At 39.6% G+C, this 22,883-nt stretch overlaps 1 protein-coding gene across 7 annotated transcripts in view; it reads left to right on the top strand.

Moving 5' to 3' along the window:
• camsap2a (calmodulin regulated spectrin-associated protein family, member 2a) overlaps positions 1–22,883 on the top strand; it is a 31,760-nt gene that overhangs the window by 1,051 nt on the left and 7,826 nt on the right. For 5 of the 7 annotated variants that reach the window (XM_027023995.2, XM_027023994.2, XM_027023993.2 and 2 more), the window contains exons 2-11: positions 2,945–3,204; positions 13,747–13,908; positions 14,593–14,676; positions 17,082–17,114; positions 17,568–17,709; positions 18,321–18,460; positions 22,099–22,189; positions 22,288–22,384; positions 22,584–22,621; positions 22,734–22,803. In XM_027023995.2, the coding sequence (XP_026879796.2) occupies positions 2,945–3,204; positions 13,747–13,908; positions 14,593–14,676; positions 17,082–17,114; positions 17,568–17,709; positions 18,321–18,460; positions 22,099–22,189; positions 22,288–22,384; positions 22,584–22,621; positions 22,734–22,803 (1,117 nt within the window). The remainder of the gene's footprint in view (positions 1–2,944; positions 3,205–13,746; positions 13,909–14,592; positions 14,677–17,081; positions 17,115–17,567; positions 17,710–18,320; positions 18,461–22,098; positions 22,190–22,287; positions 22,385–22,583; positions 22,622–22,733; positions 22,804–22,883) is intronic. The other 2 variants (XM_027023999.2, XM_027023997.2) reach the window with 1 other exon arrangement.

The following is a 22,883-nucleotide window of genomic DNA, read 5'->3' as shown; positions in this document are numbered from 1 at the left end:
ACCCCGTTAAAAAAGAAAATATTTTTCCCATAAATATACAGAAATCTCACAGTACATGACACATCATTTTGTGTACTTATAGAGAAACAATAGACTATACTTCAATTAAGGCACTTAAAGATACATACAAAAATGCTGATTAACACCCTGGATAGAACTGGTACTAGTCATTTAATTATAAATTGAACAGTGAACTGAGCCACACATACTGAATCGTCAGAACTGCTTCAGAGCTCATAACTGCTTAGGATAACGGCCATGATGCCCATGTAAATATGCATTTCTCATCGAATGTGTAAAAAATATATATATTTTTTTTTTTTCCTCCATGAAGGCATAGACATCCATCTGGATAGCTTCATAGCCCCTCATTAGAATGTACAGAAAACATGCAGTTCCGATCAAGACAGCTGCTTGTGTAGTGTCTTGCTGTGGCATGACCTTGAACCGGAGGATTGTGGAAAGCTAAAGCTTTTATCTTAATTGACAGACACTGTGCTTACTGATGGGCACCAACTGAGGGACCACCCAGTGATAGGTTCTGCCCAGAAGTGCAACTCGTGAGCACCTTTGGCCATATAGTGTTAGAAGACACTAACCAGATGCATCAACAGTGAACAGCATGATTTACAATAAACACAAGTTTAGGCACCCAGGACTGTTGAATTCAGTGAATTACTATGGAATTGCTCTAGCACAACAGATTTCCCATCTGGCAAGGATTTATTTTACCTCTTCAGGCCTCAGTTGAATTTGGCTTATTTAAAACCCTTTGTCCTTATTGCACCATTTTGGGTAAATTTCAGTGACACCTGGAATGTTTCAGAACCATAGTCTATTTCATGAATAATGTACCTAAGAGCTAGTGTTTTTTCTTCTAACATAGTACTCAAGAACGCCAAATTAAGGCAAATATGCTGTTCTTCAGCGTGACTATCAGAGACTGAAATAGCCCACTGCACTGGTTTTTGTGTGGTCACAACCACCTACTTAAGCTATTTTTTGTAGGATTGTGGGATTTTGCATTACTCTCCGCACTGCCCTTGCCTTAATTGACTCTCATGGGAATGTTCTGCATTTCACTGATCCTTGAAATGATTCCTGGGGCACCAACAACACAGACAGGCCAGTGCCCATGCCTGTATTCCTGCTCTAGGAAAACTGTAACACAATAGCTCCATTAGTAATTAAAATACAGCATGATGCAACTGTACACAAATGCAGGATTTCTTTTCTCAGCCACACAACAAATTCCAGCTTTCCAGCCAGGAGTTAGTTCTAAGCTTTAGCTTTAAATTCAACACAAGTTTACTAGTTCTAATAGCTCTCTGAATTTTGTTGTATAGTTTGAACGGGATATGTGTAGTATGAATGGCACTTCAGCGTCTTAGTGTTCTAAAAGACTGAGGGCTTTCAGAGCACTTTAAAAGTACTGTTTGTATTTGGTTTCTTTTAAGGCACCGCGACTCCTTCAGCTGTGCTCTGAAATGGCTCTTTCTCTCGCTCCCTATCTTTTTCTCTCTATTGTTCTCTGTCTCTCTCCACCTTTCTTCCTCTTTTTCTGTCTTACATTCTCCTCTTTTGTGTCTTTCTCTTTCTTTCTGTCTGTCTTTTACAACACTCTCGAGGAGCTCTTGGGCAGAGGCGTGATGCAGGAGAATCAATCAAGTATCTCATAGTTGCCATAGTAACCAACATCCAACTAGGAGATGGTTATGTTTTATATCAAAGTTGTCAAAACTCAGTTCCTCAGATACTTAAAGGTTACTATTTTGTCTTTGGTCAACTATACAATCTTGTGCATTTTGTAATCATTCTTTAGTATTCTTTTTCTCTTAATATCAGAAATTATATCAATAGATTCCAATACACTGAATGTATGATTTGCTCATATAGTGAATTATCACTGTATAAATTGTATCAGACTTACTCTACTCACCAAAAATAGAAAGCAGAACATATTCCTTTTCTCTGTGGACAAGATGATGTCAGTATTATTCCACTAGGACTGTGCAACACAGTTTAGCTTTTAAGTCATAGCTCACTGTGGAAATCATTACTGTAGAGTCTGGTTTTATTAAAAAAATTATTTTTATTGCACAGGTCCAGGTTTTACTGGTTATGATTTCATGTCAATAGAAAGAAAATGAAATTTGTACAAAGGTGTGGGAAAATGTAGGAAACATTTGATCCAAGGAGCGCACCGGGGAGGGCATGAATATTGGGTCCCAGAAGTGTTGGCAGGTGTGTTCAGACAGCTTTGCCACACATCTAAGTAAAGAGGCGGGGTGTAAATGCATGTAGTGCTGACTGTCTTTTATAGCTCATGAAGTTAATTGGACCTTTATCATATGAACTGAGCTGACTGGGCTACACATTTTTTTCTTTCTTTGTACTCCATGATCAAAGAGATATATCAAAGGTATGCTTAAAAAGAAAGGGATAACTAGGTGTATTGCAATTCAAGTTTCTCATTTTCTTCCAGCAACCTAACCATCCACTGAGACATGACAAAATAAGATTTGTAAGCAGTATGTCAGACAGTTTTCTGACACACTTAGTGTATGCAACTAATCAGCACCATGCTGTGCATAGTGACAACATACTCGATTCAGACATCGCTGCAGATCTAATGACTGAGTCAAAAGCTTCAGCTAGTCTGGTAATTACAGCAGATACCTAAAGTACTTGTATTACATTATAATAAAGTACACCATAAATAATATAGTCAAAGTAAACAAACATGATGGATCACAAGAGCTATGCTCCTATGTGTTTATTTTGCCTGCCTGTTAGCTTTAAATGCAATGCTAGCATATTAGTTTAAACTGGAATATAAAAATGCTTCTGTGTAAATAGCTTTGCAGTTTAAAAGTGTGCCTCCATTTGTTTAATACTCCTTCAACACCAGCTACAGCCACCATCTCTGCCTGTGTCTCCTTAGAGAGTGTCCCGGCTGACCTGAAGGAGCCTTTCTATATGGACCAGTATGAACAGGAGCACTTAAAGCCACCCGTGGCTGCTCTGCTGCTGTCGGCTGAGCTGTACTGCCGCGCAGGGAGCCTGATCCTGAAAAGCGACGCAGCCAAGCCCCTGGTCGGCCACGATGCCGTTATCCAGGCCCTGGCACAGAAAGGCCTGTACGTCACTGACCAAGAGCGGCTGGTCACCGAGAGAGACCTGTGCAAAAGACCCATTCAGATGGTAAGGGATCCTGTCTACTCTGTAGGGTCTATAGAAGTTGGGTGTATAGAAGTTGTTCAGGTTCCTACAGGCTCCTGCACAGACCCATGCTCCCAACTTCACAGAAGTCTCCTTTGCTTCTGCATGCTTTTACTGTTGAAGTCTTCCAAAATGTTTAACTGATCAAGGCTGTTATCCTTTTGGTTCTAGAAGCTGATGAGTTTTGTTGTTGAGAAACTGGCAAGATTGGTATTAGATTTCACATTTGACACCAACGTGCACATGAAAGATGAACATATGAGTCGTAAATGGATAAGATTACATCTAAGTAAGATCAGTGTTGTGTTGCAATCTTCGTGGTACAAATATTTGGCAGTTTATCAGCATGTTTGGCTCTTTAAATCTTTTCAAATGAACAAGCATTAATTTCAGTTTCTAATTCTTGTCTTTAGTTCTGTCTCTCAGTGATGTGGTTGAGCTCCCACAGATAGCAGTATTGTTGTGTTCCACTCTCTAAGGGGGGGGGGGGGGGGGGGGGATTGTTGTGAGAGTTATGCCCTGTTGATTCATAATTACCCTCATTTGCTGTGGCTCTGACTCCATCCTAGCACAAACAGCAACACCTCTCTCTTTGCAAGTGTTGCCGTCAGCATTCAGATGATTTGGACTACTTGAATGCATTGAAATTAGACTGATTTATGTGGATTTAATTGTATTAGCCTTGTTCACATGTGTGGTCTTTTGACAGAATTGAAAGTATATTTGTGGCAGTGGCACAATAAGTCTGGGTTTTGATTTTTTTTTTGGACTAGATTTTATTCAAGTTTCTCGTAGGTGTTGTTTAGCCTGGTTGTATGCTGTATCCATTGCAATTGGTGCATTGATATAATCAGAATGATTCTGGGTTCTAAATGTGCATGTAAGTATACATACTAATAGTTTGCCATATGCATAAACAGTAATTAGGACAGGTAGATCTTTAAAAGTGTTTAGCGAAGCCTGTCAAGGCTTGTATTGTTTGTCCACACCAGAACCCCTCACCGTCCCACACAGTATACCTTTTGGCCAACTGCTGAAACACTGCAAATGTGGGACTGTAGGTTTTTGATAGTTTGGAAATTTATTTGTCCAAATAAGCAGCACAAAGTCATTCATGGCTTCTGAACCAAGCTCAAAGTTCAAACTCACCTTGCTAGTCTAGCTCTCTTAGCAGACAGATGTATTATTGAGCTAGGCTCCCTCTTGTACACTGCTGTAACAGTGATGTAAAGCTGATTGATTGATTAGCAGCATTGATAATATGTCTTAACCATTCACAAATCTCACTGGCATTAGCACTCATTAGTTTCATTTAGCAGTGGATCATCAAAATCTGCTTCAGTGATTGTCTGAATGTCTCATTAGAGACACAGTTCAAATAACATGAAACAGTTTACAGTATCAGCGGTTTGTACTTCTTCTGATATAGTAATTTTTTCCTCTCTCTCTCTCTCTGTCCCTCTGTGTGTGTGTGTGTGTGTGTGTGTGTGTGTGTAGTTTCCTTCCATCTACACATCCCCACCTAAAAATTCTCATTACACCCAGGCACAAGAAAACACCCACAAGCACACCCGCTGCATCACACCCTCTCACCCACACACATCCATAGGCATGTCAGAAATATAAATAATCTCATTGTTCCTCCCTGCCAAACCTGTACTATAATTGCTTTAGCATTCACCATGAGACAGAATTTTTTTCTCTATATTATTAGAAGACATAAAATTGAATTTCAGAAAATATGCAAATTGCCAAGCAGATGACATCATTAAATTTTGTTTCTTATAAGTAACATGGAAAGGTCTTGGGCAGAACTCTAGCATTTAGCTTTCGCATAAATAACTGAGAGGACATTTCACAGCATCTCCAGTCATTGCCCTTGGATGGCAGGATGGCATGGAAGCACACAGATCTGTAGTGTCAGCATTTGTTTTTGAACAAATCCCTTTCTGCCTTTTACATTTCATGTTTTAAATGTGAGTAAAGCTGAATAATATATCAAAGAAGGTTTTGCAGTAGTATTAGACTGTACTGTATAAAGATGTGCCTTTCTGGTATGCTGTCTACTTGAGTGTAAATAGCTGTGCTAGTGTGATTCTATGCTGTCAGCTTTGACACGTGAGCTGGTGTTGGTGTGAGGTTTATGTGCATGACTGGGTCGAGTATAAGAGGTAGTTGCTCATAAACGGTATTAATTGAGTGTAGCGCGGAGGTGTGAAATCCTTCTGCCAACACTGAATCACGTGCACCAGACTCCATATTGTTTCATCTGCCTCTTTCCCTCATCAGGAGCAGGCATTTAAATGGAAATTACAAATATTTCTTACAATGTGTTTACTAATGTGCAAGTGGCATGTAATTTGCATTAATTAAGAAAATGTATTTTTGCATTAGTGTGGGTGTGAGTGTGTGTGTGTGGGGGGGGTGTGGTTGTGAGTATGTATGCATTTGTGGGTAATGATTTGATTGCTTGATCATTTTTATGTTAAATTATAATGCAGTATTCAAGCCAAAAATCTTAAAAGGGTCCTTGTTCATGCTGACTGTATGGTATGGATGAAGACTACAGTGTCTAAAAGACTATCAGAGCCACTCTAATGATTAAGTACATGCTTTATTAAGACTGATGTTAAATAGTTAAATAGCTGTAGTTATACAAGAAGTATAGTAAAACGAAGCAAAACTAACAAAAATAGCTAATCATTATGTCAGAGAATCTATGAAGTACCAAAATATAATGTGCTAAAATGAAGGTGTTAACATTAACATCTAATAAAATGCTGTTGTAAATGTATGCCCTGCATTACATTTGAGCTTCTAGAAGGTACCTAATCTGTATCTCTAGGAAGCGAGTCCCTTTTTCTGAGTGCACATATCTCTGCTTTCTCTTTCTAATGTTTGGCTCTTGGTAGTGTAAGATCTGGCCTTTGGAGGAGAGGGTAATTTTTAGTCTTGACAGAGCCTGTGGGACTCCTTTTGCCCTCATTATCAGAAGATGCAGCACATACCCTGTCTGGCATGGGTGACGCATCAGAGACTTGGGGCCTGCTTTAGATCAGATTGTCATTCTTACTGTTGTTGCTGTTGTTGTTTAGTTACTGTTGCTGCTATGGCAGTGATCCATCCAGATGATTGTAGATCTGAGAATGTCTTATGATGCATCAACAGATTCTCACTTGCTGGGGGGTATGGAAGTCTTTCGCATTCCAGTCTGGAATATGTTACTGTCCCCAAAAAGAGCAGAAAGCCGGTGGATCGTTTGCTTTGCCCTGTAGTCAGCCATCCTGTAGTGCAGATGCGAACGCCGAATGGCATCAGAAACAGAGACGGACAGCAACAAAGCTGAGTGATTCATAGTGCCGGGAGGAAAGCTAGCTATCATGAATAATAGATGGCAGCAGAGTGAGTCTGCTGGGAACAATGAATAAAAAGGGCAGTTTATCAAAGTACTGTATAGAGGTTGTGTGTGCGTGGGCGTGTGTGTGTGTGTGTGTGTGTGTGTGTGTGTGTGTGTGTGAGGGAATATGACTCTTTGGCTTATAGCATTCATGATTAGTAATTGGGTAGTTTCATCTCTTTGTCCACACTAACATGAACAGAAAACATAGTGGACTTGAGGATGTGTGTGTGGGCAAACCTATAATGACAAACAAATACACATATACAGTTGTCATTAGAGTTATTAGATGTATTTTTATGGTCTTGCCTCATCAGCATGTATTACTGCTTATATGCAGGTATGGTCCCTCCATTGCCATGGAGACCATACTGTAGTGTGTATTCAGATTATAGGTGTTGAACCTACACTGCAGTGATTTAGTATTTGTGGTACATACCAGCTGTTAACAAGCATTTGATGAGGGTTTATGTGAGAGTACACATTACCATTCTGGAAAGATGAGTCATCTGTTTCATTTAATCATATCTTCAGGACCTAATCTGTGGATTAAAGTTTTTCACAACAGAGGTGTTAGTAGGAGGCCATTAGTAGTGGGCAGCAACAGAATTGTTGCTTTTCCTAAATAGGGCATGTAACCACAGTGAAGGGGTGACAAAATATAAATACCATTACAGAATTCAAATTTTTTTGGGGGGGGCTCTGGAGCCATTAAACTGTGAAAAAGCAAACAAATAACTAAACGTAAAATTTTGCTTTGGGTTATATGACACGTATTTGTATGATGAACTAGAGAGGACAGCTTGTGAGCAACTTTGTTTTGGATCTTCAGTACGCTACAATAGACTAGAATGCACAGGGTCTAGCAGACGTACCTGTATGATGAACTTCTATAGCTCTGCTTAGGACAGAACCATGGCTAGGCCCAATGTGATTAGCAGATGTATTGAAACATTTTTTTAAATTATTATTTTACTTCATTTATTTGTTTATTTATTTGTGTGTGTGTGTGTGTGTGTGTGTGTGTGTGTGTGTACAAAGGAATGTAAAATTCCTAAAATCCAATGAATAGCTAGGTAGGGTAAACATAAACAAAGGTAAAATAAGAGAAAGGTGAGTGAGCTAGACTAGAGACCATATAAAGAAATGTTCTGTTTGCCTACGGAGTGCAATTAAATCACACAGGCTGCTTTGTAAATGCTGTATATAGCTCTAAGATGGTGTTAAGTAAATGATCAGAATAGCTTATGTGACAACAGTGGGGGAGCTGGTGAAAACACAGCTCAGTGCAGTCACCTCTATGGGAAGCTAGGATTCCAGTGTCCAGTGTCCAGCACAAACCAGTGGCCACCATGATCTGGTAGCTTAAAAGAAACAGCTTCAAAATGTGTGAACTTAACTGTGAAACTATGCAAGACTACTAATATAACTTATAAGAATCAGAGAAGAGAACAAAGAATCAATGGTATTGCCAGTTTTGGTTGGATTGCTGAGAGCAGCTTGGTAAAATCAAGTTTAGCAGTTCACTTAACCATGGCTCATGTTCAAAATAGCCTACTACATACCTTATACTGCATTCAGTATATACGGTATACTGCATACTGGTCCCCACAGTAGTTTGCAGCATAGTATCCAGTATACGACAATACAAAAAACATATTACACGGTCACATGAACTTATGAACGTTCCACCAACTTGTGAAAATGTTTCTGCCACTGTTACATGATGGGATGTTGTACACCATGAAGACAACTCTGACTGCATGCTATAATATTTGACAGAGTAGTATGTCATCCAGGTATCTTTCAAGTATTTGAAAAATTCATTTTGGTCACATACTGCATGACATACTGACTTAGGACCCAATCAGCATACAAGAAATATGTAGTAGGTTATTTTGTACACAGCCCATTTCTTTACAGCATGTGTGAAAAAGTGATGGTTTGGCAATAATGTAAAGGAGGATTGCTGACTAAGCACATCTTCCAATAGGAAATCATTTTTGATCACCAATGACAAAATTACAAAAACTATGAATGCTACAAAATGGCTATAATGGCTTTTTTTTTTGTTCACTGGGTGGGCAGATTTTTCCATTGGGTGGGCAACACCCACCCGCAGACACATACCTGATTCGCAAATAATTCACAAACCAATGCAGCATCATGCAACATAAACACTGACCTACTTCCTGTAAAGACATTCATCTGTGTGTAAAGAGCGAGGTAGAGAGCCTATTCATACATCACTGGATTTTGACCTTTATTTTAAGGGATGGTAAAAAATAAAAATGCACACAATTAATTTGTGCTATTATAAGTTACACTAGCTCTGAACTGAATTACAATAAAGTCCAGCTTTAAATGATTTGTATCTGTTCATTTTTGTGGCTAATCATTAGGAGTGATCATTGTGCTCAACAGGAAATAATTCATCTTTATGAATCCCAGACTATGACTTTAAGAGCCTTCTTCTCCTCCCTGGCTATAGCATCACAATGTGAGAGGTTTATGTTGGCCATCAGCCACTTAAAGGGCCAGTGCTTTTAGAAACAGATGACATATTTTATATTGACAGGCTGACTAAGGAAGCTGAGACATGCACTTCACTGCTGCATGGAACACAGGCTTCCCAGCCTGCCACTCCACTCTCCCCGCTGTTCACACACGCGCCATTACCATGGCAACGGCCTGCAAAGGCAGGTGGCTGGTGGTGATCATTGCGGTGTGTGTGAGTGTGTGTGTGTCTAGATTTATGTGCGTGCATGCATTGTGTGTGTGTGTGTGTGTGTGTGTGTGTGTGTTTGCATACATTGTGTGTTTTGTGACGCTGTGTGTGTGCGGTGTATGTGGCTGTGTGCATGTGCGGTCAGGGTGGATGTCTGAAATGCTGAGTACATGCAGGACCAGTTCCATTGCTCTCACATTCCCCAAACTGAAGGGTTTACATTTTAATAGAAAAATCATTCTCTTCACTTGAAGCAATGTCAGCAGTCAGTGTTGCTAACAAGGGCTCAGTAGCACTGTTTTGGACAGTAGTGTAAATCATGTTTGTAGTTGTTTGCATAAGATTTTCTGCAGTCTTGCAGTCAACCAAACAATCCAGCATATGGTGCACACCTCTGCACAGCAGGCATGCTAAATCTACCTTCTGTACTTCCTCCAAAATATTTCCCTGCAGTACTGAAATGTCTGTTAGACAGCTGAAAGAGAGCTGCCTGGTGATAGAGTGTATGGGTTAGTTTGTGCGCTGGTTGTTTGGGGGCTGGATTTTTAGGTTAAAATAGAGCGCCTTACCCTTCTTTCTGTGAAGAATTTCAGGTCATATTATGTATGTTTTGATTAGCTAATAGAAACCTTTATGATTTTACCATCACCTGTGCCTGGATAGATGCCCTCACCCCTTGTCTGGAAGTATCCCACCATTTGAACTTTCACCTCTTTGCATTTGACAGGGCATTACATACCTGGAAACATTTTTCACTTAAAAATACACAAAACCAAAATACCCATTGTATGATCAGTATTGAAAATAATTGGACTTTTTAGGCATTGATTCTAGTTTGTGTACCATGTACTCTAGGTAATTGTCTAGTGGAATGGCATAGACCTGCTCTTCTATAAGCTGCAGCTGTCCATTTGTGGAACATTTGTCCAGACGTTCAACATACACCTACACAAAGTTCAAAATACAGAGCACATTTTTTCACAAAAAAACTTTGAAAGAAATTCTCTCTCATCCAGAACAAAGATTTGATATAGGAATAGTATGTTAACTACATTAGAGCTGTGTGGCAGGTGATGTAATCCCAAATTCTCTTATCCTTCAGGCACCATATCTGATGAACTGTACTAGTTGAATTAAGTTAAAGACCGATTTTGAATGTATGATATAAAAAGAAGTGAATCTAGCTAAAAAATAACTCTTAATTATTTGGGTTAAAACAAAATGTGCAATTATAGTGTATGTACTCCTGGGCAAAAAAAAAAAAAGTATAAACTAAAAATTAAATTTAACGGTCCTAACAACAAATAATTATTCAGAAAATTGTTAAGAACTAAAAAAAATGGATTCCTGAGACCTGTGCCACCATTGCTCGTCCCTGCTCGTGCTGTGTTGAGCTGTTGGATTAACAAGATGGAAACAGGGAAATTCACATCCATAGTCTTAAACACAAAGATAAAATCAGGAAATTATTTAATTGTTTGATGAAAAATTCAAACTAACACATATCTGGGGTTTTAAATTATTCACTGTTGAAACCACTAAAATCTTAATATTATGCAATTTTGGGTTTAACCCTTTTTGCCCAGAAGTATATATGCTATATATGTTCAAACAGAATGAATATGTTATCAAATTACAGGCTGATTTTTCCAGTTAACATTACTAGATGTAATATTAGTTAATGTAGCACTGTGGTGTCAAATGAAGTGTGTTCTTCCACAGGGGTGTACCCCATGGCCGTCACCATCCAGTCTTGCAGGGCAAGAGTGCACTGTGGTTTGGTGATAAACCTGATTAAATGCACCTGATTCAACTACTCGATGAGTTGCCAGATTTAGTAGGTGTGTCTGAACAGAGCAAACACTAAACACTGTGGGAATCTGCCCCTTTCAGTAATTTAAAAACTCCCATAAAGTGAGTTTTAAAGTGCAGAGCACATCGAAAACATGGGTATAAACCCAGACCAGCATCTCAGAGTCTACAATATTTTAAGCTAAACATTTCTGTTCAGAAGGAGATGACTTCTGTTTCCTTGGATTTAATGCACTGGCGTTGAATCAGAGGATAACTCTGATTGCATTTCTATGTCTACCTGTCATGGCAAGTGAGCAAACTGCAAAACAGAGGCCTGGAGTGGACATTCTGTACAGCCTAACTTAAAGCTTGAAAATCATTAGAGCAACTCTTGGCTTCTCAAAGGATTCAATCATTATTAAATCTCAACAGTGCTTAAGTGCTTCTTACAATTATCTGTACTTTATTAAATGTTTCTCTTTTTGGAAACTTTTTGCTTTTATAGCATGTGGCCTTCCTGTTACTTTACCTTGCCTTTTACTCTAAAGTGGGAATAAACTGGTTTGCGTAAATGTGTACGAAAGTGGTATTAGAGCAGAAGGTGCATCGTAAAAAAGAATCTAAAAAAAAGAAAGTAGAAACAGGATTTTATTTAATATTACCAAGAGGGTCTCTCCTTTCACTGGAGTACATATGATGTAAGTGCTTATTCTTGTTATGAGTATGTATGGTAGGCATCAGACGTGAAATCTCTTGCAAGTAATAGACAGTTTTGTTTGTGACATGGTTACTGATTCCAAATCTAAATTCAAAAGGCATACGTTTTTTGGTTTTTTTTTTTGGTTTTTACCATAACTAAATATGTTAAAACATATAGAAAAAACAAAATTAACCTTTTGATGACACTTTCGACCCACCAGACACATGGAGTTCATCACGAGGGGATCAGAGGCACTGATCCTTGGTGTAATCCGCATGAGTACGACACTCTGTTGTGGAGGCTTCTCTTCGCCAATAAACATCAGATTCAATAGGGCAGAGTTGACCAAAATCTGATGTTTGACTCTTATGCCTCTCTAATATCCCTCAGTGTTAGTATTTTTTTCAGTGGGGTATTAATTATAGCTGGCACAATAGGAGAGTTACATTTCAGTGGAAACCACTCATATTGGCCTTTGTTTGTGTAAAGGCCAGAAACAGCTGGCCTCCCAGCTGCGCCAACCTGGCATCAGTTAAGCTCATAATTCAGCAATATTGGCATGGTACTCAGATGTGTACATTTCAGCCTCACACTTCTCTTGGGCCAGTGTGCCCCTGTAAACCCCTCCCATGCCTTATAAACCCCCCTCCTCTGCTCTATTAACCCTCCCCCGGAGCACAGTGTTCCAGAGTAATAAACAAGAATTATTTCGATTAATTTAGCTCCAGCATGTTTTTAGCAAAATGGAATCAATAACACCCTTAAATCCCCTTTGCTCAGCATCTCTCTCTCTCTACCTCTCTGTCTTTCTCTCTCCCTCACACTACCTACTCGGTTACTGGGAAGATGCACCCCACTGTAATGAATGCTGTGGAAATGAGTAATGAGTTGTTGAGCCTCACAATTGAAACCAATAAATTGAGAGCAATATGGGCGGTTGTGCATCAGGATGTCATTTGATTTAAGGAAAGCATCCTATAGGGGGTGCTGAGGTGTCGACAGGTTAGAGTCACGTTTTATCTACTCACTGCCCAGGCTACAGTGGCCAGCTGCAGCTTGGCTGCAGATGAGATTTGGGTAATTCTCTAGGTTCGCATTAGCAGGTAGGCTAAATCTTAAACCTAGGTTTGGTCTGATGGACTCCCTTGCCCCACAAGTTCAAGTGAAGGGAAAATCTGCCTGGATTCTGAAAAGAGTCTAGAGCATTTTATATCTTATAAGGAGACAAATGCATCTAGTCCTGCATCCTAAGAGGCTTTTCACTGAGGAACCTTTTCTAAAGGCTATCCAGGCAAGCAGCCCTGTGAATAGTTGTTCTTGCATTTATACGAACAGGCCTTTTGTTTAGGTCTGAATAGCAAAGTAGTCCATGTCACTTAACACTTTCAGTTCAGTCCAGTCATAGTTTATTTGTCCCCAATGGACAGTCCATTCACTCCTTTATTGTCTTTTGTCACTGTGCAAGGAGAACAATAAAAAGGGGTTTGTTTGTTTGTTTGTTATTGCTGTTTTGCTGGACATATTGGATTTTGGAGTGGCAGGTAAAAGTTAACGACTTTCCCTCTTCTTGTGTGAACCTTGTCTTATATAGGCAAGAGTCTGTCATCTTTGCATTCTCAGTTTTCGTTTATGAGGGTATGATATATATAGTGTGACGCATTGAGGTGAATGAATACATGGCTCCAAGATAAAGTGGTAGGAGCTGTAGTCTGGTCTCAGAGATTATATTAATTGGGTCGAGCAACAGGGGACAGACGCAGCTGTTACCAGGGCAACCACCACAGGGGGATATGGCCAACTGTAACAATCAGTATATTGTACATGGTGAGAGATGGGTCTGACTTGCTGATTGCGCAACCAATTGCAGACCTCCACTGATCTGTATGTCTTGGTTCCTGGTTGCAGAGTGCCCACCTTGCCATGATCGACACCCTCATGATGGCCTACACAGTGGAGACGGTAAGCGTGGAGAAAGTGGTGATGTGTATGAAGCAGTATTCCACAGACTATGTCGAAGGAGACGTACCATACGACACGGAGGATGCAGTCACCAGCTGGATGAATAAGGTAGTCCCTGTTGACCTCCTTGTGTGCCATCATAAAACTCAAAGTCCTCCCCAGACTTGGTTCTAAATTACAATATTGTCCCTTTATGAGGCCTAATCATTATAATTGATATAACTAGTCTGGCTTAACATCAGTACCATGAACAAACTTGAACCAGAAGGTCAAAAATGGGAAATTTATTTGGTCTTCCCTAGATTTAAATACAGTTAAAGTACTTGGCTGGCATTTGCCATTTGCGTTGGCATCTCTGTGACTTGCCTAAGGGATGTCCCTTCTGGGCCTGGACTGCTTACATTCTTGTATAAGTCAACTGTGCTTCTACAGTGCACGCACACACACCCCCATCCCCACATACGCACACACACACACACACACACACACATTCACATACTCTTACACAGACACAGTCTGCCATTTCTACAACTTAGAAAAACAAAAACCTTTACCTCATTAATGTATTTAAAATATTTTAATAGGTGCACTTAAAAGGTGTATTTAATGGATTAAGAGATTTGTAATAGATTATCACATTACTATGAAGTTACCAGACAGAGTTTTAAATGCCCTGTCAGCAAAACATTGAAAGGTCATAGCATTCATTTGTCTGATTGGAATGTCTTTTTTATGCATTGGTAGCCATTGTGATTGAATGCTGTGTTTAGTTTTTCTCTCTCATTAAAAAAGGTAAACGAGTACTTGAAAGAGATCATCATGCAGGAGCAAAGCAGGAGAGAGGCACAGAATGCGGAGCCTGTCGAGAGCCCAAAGGTGAGTGTATGGCTCTCCTTGGCCTGCTCTCAGTCTGGTCTCAGTGTGGAATTAGGCTACCATAGCTGTTAAACATAGACTTCGACTTTAGATGAAAAATACTTAATAGTAATGTTTCATATTAGATAGTGCTTTACTACTCTACTTGTTTGTTGTTATATATATATATATATATATATATATATATATATATATAATTTTTTTTAAGTGGAATTAGATGCTGCCTGCCACAGAACCTTTAAGTTTAAGATAAAAATGTGACTACATACAAGATGAAATGTGACTAAATTTATAGCCTGTTCAAAATTAAACATTGTTAATTGCCTGTTACTGTGAGAATGCTTGTCAGTATGTCATCTGTGTAAATAAATGGTAATTGATAAATAGTTAGCAAACAGTCTGTTCCCTTCAAGATTTATCTCTTGTTATAGTACCCTGTCTTTGTTCAAACACTGCTGTATAAACTATTGCTACAGTGATCTGCCAACATGCGCTGTGAAGCACAAATGCTACTGTGATATGTGTCATGTTGCCTGGTCAGGGTTTTCTGGCTTTGCTGAATCAGAGGCTCTTCTATGGGGAATGCCATGTCCTGGTGTCTGGAATCTCTCAGTTTGATTCTGGTTCCTCCTTCTTTTGTTCTGCATTCTCTTCCTCCTCTGTGTGTGACGAAAGCAGAAGAGACCCACAAGTGTCTCATGCTCCCCTAGCGTGTCACCATTTAGCTCCCTCCCCCACTCCCAGTGTTATCAGGCCAGTGGTGCCTGGCACAGTGCCATTGTCCTCTATGTGAATTTTTAGCTCAGTGAGGTTTATGTCCAGTCTCAACGTGGAATGCAACATAAGACTGATCAGTCCAGGATAATTATTCTGGCCTTCAGGTCAAGAAACAAAGCCATGGATACAAAATGGATCAAAAATAATCTCTGTTTAATATCTTTGCATATCCAATTTTAAGTTATTAAAAATGAATTCTAAATATGGTTAATCCAATTCAGATTTTAAATATTAACTGTCAAAAAAAAAACAAAAAAAACCAACAAGATGTCAGATAACAATCAAAATCCAGAATACAAAAGTTATACCAAAGTGGCCTTATGTGGCTTAACATCAGCTTTGAATCAGTAGCCTGATCAGCACGGGTGTCTCAGGAGGGCAAGGAAAATACTGTTCACCTGAGTTCTGTCTTGACATCCAGTCAGCCCCGTTATTCATTCCAACAGAAAGCCATGAGTCAGGGTGTCTGGTCTCCTGGCATCTGCGCACCACCACTGACTCTCCAGAAATAAATGAAATTACAAAAAAGGCAGACTAACAAACCCAGCTCCCATTATAGACACACAGATCCCTTAGAATTTTATGAAAGATTGTGTCACTATCACAATTTGAGGCAGATACCTACAAAAGACCTTGAGAGAAGATTCTTTCACTAGCGCGTGGTCATGTGACGGTTGTCAAAGGGATAGCATTAGTGCTAAGTAGTGGAAGGTCAGTCTGCTAGATTTTGTTATTAACATGAATTAGATCAATTAGAGAGTTATATATATATTTATGTTTATATATTTTAATATATATATTTCATTTTAGAGCATGCTTTTTCACATTGCCAGCTGTTTGTTATACCACAGAGTTGATTAAAGCCTAGTAGAGTTCTACAAAACCAAATCCCTGATCTTTGCATTTATGTAAATTACCACGTGGCTAGAAAATTTATCCCAGAAAGATGTCTTGGGGGGGGGGGGGGGGTCAGAGATCAAGGCAATAAATTAGAACTTATACTTCACCTAGGGCTTTAAATAACCCCTTACAGAGAGTTCATATGGTTTGGAATGAAGCTGTGAAATCCCCAGTTCCTCAAGGATGAAATGGTTCTAAAGGTTTCCCATTGTGGACGCTGATGTGAGCCAAATATTAGCCTTTCTCTTGAGTTGACCTGTGGGTCAGTGGATCACCATGTAAAGTATTTAAAAAAGTGAAAACACTATAGTAATTAGAAAATACAATACTGTATACAACCAACTATATAGTAATTACAACAACAAAGAATACTTCTGGAGCCCTGAGGGTTAAACCTGAGAGTCCTAACACCCAGAGTCATGCTGGTGATTTCTGTCTGTAGTTTGGATGCTCCTAAGAAGAGAAATGCATTTTTTCTGTATCTCAGTTTACTAGTTAAAGTAAACAGTTATTGATGACATTGGTAATCCCATCACAGAGTCTGCTCTGTTTTCTCATTCCTTCTCTGACTGGATCAGATAAACCCTTCCTAACTGAACTCTCTCTCTCTCTCTCTCTCTCTCTCTCTCTCTCTCTCTCTCTCTCTCTCTCACACACACACACACACACACACACACACACACCTCTACGCCTCTCCCTCCATACTTCTCTCCTTTCTCTGACTGAAGTCTCCAACCAAATGGTATATGAAGTTGGTTCCTGTAAGTTTAAAGATGGATGTACTTTCTGTTCCCCTCCATCATTTTGTCACCTGTTTGTTTTTGTTCAACATCAGTTCTACCAAGGCAAAAGTAATCTCACAACCCAGAACATCTGACAACTTCCCACAATGAGACCAGTGCATGAGAAATCATGCAGTTCGCCACAACTGCTAACTCACCTGAAAGAAAAATGTTTAGAGTTCACACAAGTAGTCAGCATTTACTCATCCTGTGGCATCCATTTGTATTCATATACCTCGATGCATGTGTCCATCCCCATTGTACGTGCTGATAATGTATTAAATAGTGTAAACCAGATTTTAGTACGCCTCGGTGAATGTCTGTGTGTACAGACAGACACGTTATTGAGCTGACCTAACGTTTCAGCTGTGGCTGTGCACCGTGTTGTAGATGCCGTGGTGAATTCACTGCGTCTCTGTGATGGTGTCGCAGGCCCGCTATAGGAAGGAGCAGCCTCTGTCTAAGACTGCGCCATGGATCCCCTCCGTGGACAATCTGCTGAAGGACAGCACAGACGGCTGCGGCCTAGCGGCTCTGCTGCACTTCTACTGCCCTGACCTCGTCAAACTGGAGGGTATGCTCGCCTCCCCTGGGTAGAGGCCATGTGTTTGTGTGCTTAGGCAAGACATTTTCTGGTATAGACAGAAAAAAAAAAAAAAGTCTCTTTGTGTGTGGGCGCCTGCCCATGAAGTTACCCTAGAATGTATTTTTGTTTCAGAAAGTATGACTATAATGACTTTATCTTGCGCATGTTGCAAAGAGAAATAAGTGAGAAAAAAATAAGGAATTAAGAGCTTTAACAGTTTTGCCTTGTAAATATTTACAGAATTAATGTACCTTCTTTAAAGCACATATAGAATTTTACTGAAGAAGCAGCATAATCATTTAATCCATTCATGTTTATCATCTTTCATGCTAGTGTGATCACGTCAAACTGAGATACTGTAGACTGAGGGAGTTTTATCAACTCTTCACTGAGTCCATGCATAAAATGCAAAACAGTTACTTCTCAAGGTCACAAAGAAAAATGGCTCTATTTATCTTACTTGTCACATGGTTTGTTGCTTGATGCTGTTATTTAAGTGATTAACAGCCTTATCTCTGATTGGTGGAGTTCCAGCATACTTCGAACACAGTAAAACTCTGTTGTTTGGTTTGTACAGCACTTTGGTGTTTCCTCAACAGACATATGCCTGAAAGAAACCATGTCACTGGCAGACAGCTTGTACAACCTGCAGCTCATCCAGGACTTCTGCCGCGAGCACTTGAACTGCTGCTGCCACTTCAGCCTAGAGGACATGCTCTTCGCATCTTCATCCATCAAAGTAAGCCTTCAATCTGGACCAATACAGGAACACAGTAGTCCCAGTTGGATGCAAGCACATGGCTGACATCACCGTCATCCACAATAACCTGAATTTAAGAGTTCACTCTTTGCCATGAAAAAATACACCATTATGTTGATTTTGAACTTGCGTGGAAATTAACAGATTGATTTGAATTGGAGCCAAATCACCAGTGGAAAGCAGGACAAGAGTTTGAGCTCCTGTGGTGCTGGGGAGATGAGTGGTGTTAAGACCGTTGTTCCAGGAATTTGGTACAGCTCACTTTTACTAGCAGAAGCACAGTGTGTGCCTGTAGTGGCAGGCCATTGGTTTAGTCCATTTGCCAGAGTGGTGAGTCATGCTTTAGCAAGCCAACACTGGGAAGAGACTTGTCATGGTAACAGATTCTCACACGCAGTAAAAAGATACTGTGAAAATGAAAATACACTCATTTGAGAAGTAGACATGTAAAGCATGACCATGTTTAGAATACTGATGTAGCTCATTATATGATCAGAAAATCAGACACACTCGAGGACAACCTTGATGATTCAGCTATGTTCATTTTTGACTGAATATGAATAAATAACTTCTGCATTACTCTTACGGTGAAAATTGTGAACACATAATGGAGGAATCCTTTCTGTGTTTGTTACAGTGTGTGTATATTATTAGACTGGCATGCTAACTTTGATATATAACAGTTAAATCTTGTCATTAGAGTGATAATTCTCTGGGATTCAATCTGATATGACTGGTTTTGTTTGTTAGTTTTTCTTGTGTGTGTGTGTGTGTCTTTTTATTTTTACCACTTTGCTGTTATTGCTGCTGTTTAAATATCCTACATTCTGATTTGTTTCATGAGCCATTGTGGTCAGGTCAGAGTGAGCAGGTATTCCAAACATTAAAAGCAGACTGAATAGGAACACACTGAGTGTGTGTGGCCTGCCTGAGCCTTCCTGACTGTATATCCTGTGTAGCCTGCATTCAGCACATATTTGCTGCTCAGTTTCCTAAATCCTAGAGACAGCAAACAGTTTCCTGCATAGTCAAATGTGCATAGGAACAGACAGCCCTCTCAGCAGTCCTATAAAATGTAGTTGTGTTTGCTTCAGGGAGGCAGGAAGGTGAACTGAAATCCATGCTTATTTCTACCACAGTGTACTGAATCATTTAGAACAGATTTATTAATGCTGGGAGGGACTACAGTCTCCCACTATTGCTTTATGATACGGCTCAGTTTCATTTAGACCTGATTCTCTTAAAAGAAGCAGAAGTAGGGTTGTCTGTCAATAATATCTGTACTTGGTCTTTAAAAATTAGCTGCAATAGTTGCTGTGTCTTCTGTTCCTAAAATAGCTGTCTGCTTGTCCTTTCATAAACTGCTGTCTCCTTGTTACACCTGTCAAACTCATGAAATACTGCAAGTAGAAGACATAACCAGCCAGATATATAGTAAATCCTTTAATGAATGCTCACATCTGTCCAAATTATTTTATTCTATATAATCCCTTAAATTATCATGGTTACCTCCCAAATAGTGAATACTCTGTGAATCATTCCTGGTGAATGCCCCACTGGTACAGGTCTGAGCATATAAGAGTTGGTGTGTGTCTTTGTCTGGCTTCAGCATGGAGACTCTAAGATGTGAGTGGAATTGAGAGTAGGTTAAGGAGTTGTAACCTTGACCTACTTTCTGTTGCTCAATTCTCCTCACTAGGACACAGTTGCGCAGTTTGCTAAACCTGCCCATACTGAAAAGAGACCACACAGTTAAGCCTCCCCACCCATTACTTATCCTGGCTAACCGTGTATACCCACAAAGACACTGCCAGACAGCTTCAGACGTGCATGTTTATTGGGGCATTTCACCTACACTTTCCTTGTTTTGAGTGTTTACTGTGCCTAAGAAATGGCAAATCGCCTGCTGCTTTGTTATAACTTTGGTATATTACCATTCAGGCCATTTATTATTCACTGCCATCATAGAGAGGAGAGTGGAGTTATCCATTTGCTGTGACTAGACTGTTTTGAAGTGTTCACCATCTCTATAATTTAACCTTTTGTTGTACCACTAAGTGCTCATAAGGACAAAAATCCTTTTGACACATGGGTTATTGCTGCAGCACTTCCCTCTGTGCATGCAAAATTTGGCAGCGTATTTTTTTTTTTCTAAGCCTATTTTTAACTGTCTGTCAAAATAATAACATTGGCGCTGCTAAAAGTTACACAGCCCGAAATTAGCTGAAGAATATACGCTAAAAGGATTAGCTTCCTAGCTTTTGCTGTAAGGTGGCAGTCCAGTCGGGTCACTCGCTTTCCCGAAATCCCATCGGGCAGCCCTCTGAAAAGATATCTGATTGTACTGAAGGTCAACTTAAGAAAACAGTTCATGTCAAAGACTTTTTTCAACAGGGTTCATTTTGTAAGCCCAACGTGTCCATGCCTCGTACATGAGAAAGTGCTGTGTCTCGGTGAGTAGATGGGGGAGCTGGAACTGGAGCCAAACACCATCCGGGTTCAAACATGCTCACTCACTCAGGCCCTTATGTTGTGAAAGGTCTGCCTCACACCGATACTGGCATATTCCTCAATCCCTTCTATTAGCATGCTAATAAACTTTTGTTTATTATTAAATAATATCTAATTTGTTATATTATTATATAATAGAAAGTTTTGTTATTTTACATTTTGCAGAACTCTGGGGGTTTTGGGGCCACAGAATGCTAGAACGTAATTAGTTGTTTCGTAATGGTAATAATCACATAGCCACATTGGATAAGCACTGCATTTGGGAATGGTTCCGTGGAACGCCTGTAGCCTTGAAAGAGTCGGGCACATGCGGCAAAGGAAGGCTTTTTAAAATTCTGACCTAACACCTTTTGGGAGTTCCCTTGATTCATTGGCTATGCCTTTAAATGGGTAACTATGAGTACTGCCGCAGGGCAAACAGCATATTCTGAACCACTCTGCATGACTAAAGCATTTTTCACGGTGTCTAGGTATTCAAGGTTACATGTAAAAGTTTTAGCCTGGGTATAAGTGTGTGTGTGTGTGTGTGTGTGTGTGTGTGTTAAGCATATCTTTTAGCACATCTTAAAGCCATTGCATAATTTTATAATAGTCATGCAAAGCAATCATCAAAAATTATGTTCATAGTGCAAAATCTGATGGAGATGCTTTTCTACATGCTTTTGTTTGGTTATGGATTTGTTTATGCTTAGTTGTCCACTGGTTACTGGTAGTGGATGACTTGTCAACTTTAGACAAATAATCTTATATGAACTGTCTGTTTTATTCATTGCTTGCGTGTTCCCCATATTCCACTCCTGGAGTATCCATGCTCTGCTGTTTAGTATTTCTCCTTAACCGACCTGGTTGAAACAATTTAATTAATATCAAGCCCTTCCTGAAATGAATCTGGTATGCTCAGTGCAGGGCTACTCCAGCAGTGGATATCCGAAGCACTGCTTCTCACGGGATGAAATTTTCTTGATTAAGAAGTGCAGAGACATCTTGTGGAGCAAAACAAATATTGCACTAGACCACAGAAACGTATAGAAGAATGACTAAAAATGTCCTGTTACATGACCACCTCATGAAAAACTGAAGTCTCTCTTATATTTTTTCTTCAACAGAATAACTACCTTGTATTTATGGCTGAGCTCTTCTGGTGGTTTGAAGTGGTTAAGCCATCTTTTGTGCAGCCTCAGGTTTTGGCCAATGAAGGTAAACTAGTATTCAAATAAAGCTACTGTATTCTTAATGAAGTTTTAGAAAAATTAGCTGTAAATGTGTGGAGTGACATTCATCAATGTGACCTTCAGCACCAGCTCCATCAATAAAGACTGTGCCATATGTGCCCATCTCAAAAGTCACAAAGAGAAGCTTCATGGAAAGACCTCCCAGTCCAAACAGGCCGAGGTATAAAGACAAAATTTCACTTGGGAAAGAAGCCTCATAATGCACTGGTTAAATATTTTTAAATCCACCTTTTTAAATCCACATTTTAAATCTCACTGTCTTCAGAATTCATAACCAGATAGTTGTGAGCTAGTACTTGAAGGAAAAACATCACTGTCTGTATTTTGGTATCCTACTAATCTGTGCTTCTATATTTTAGCCTACCACTGCGACCACAACTTCGAACCTTAAACTCAGGTAAGGTGACAACACATGGCCATTTTATATTTGTAAAGTAGTTTGTTTGTTGTCTTATGAATGCAGTACTGTGTACTAGAAAAACATTAACCATTGTTTATGTGCTGCTCAGGTGAGATCAAGCGATCAACCTCCATGTCGTTTGTGGACAGCTTTATAGGGACTTGGCCCAAGGAGAAACGGTGAGCATTTACAATGCTACTGTATGCATTAGAACTAGGATGAAAAGGTTGAAAACCTGTGCTGATAAGCCTCTTTTTGT

Source organism: Electrophorus electricus, chromosome 26 (assembly GCF_013358815.1).
Source record: "Electrophorus electricus isolate fEleEle1 chromosome 26, fEleEle1.pri, whole genome shotgun sequence".
Classification (NCBI taxonomy): Eukaryota; Metazoa; Chordata; class Actinopteri; order Gymnotiformes; family Gymnotidae; genus Electrophorus; species Electrophorus electricus.
This window is presented reverse-complemented; position numbering and strand designations above follow the sequence as displayed.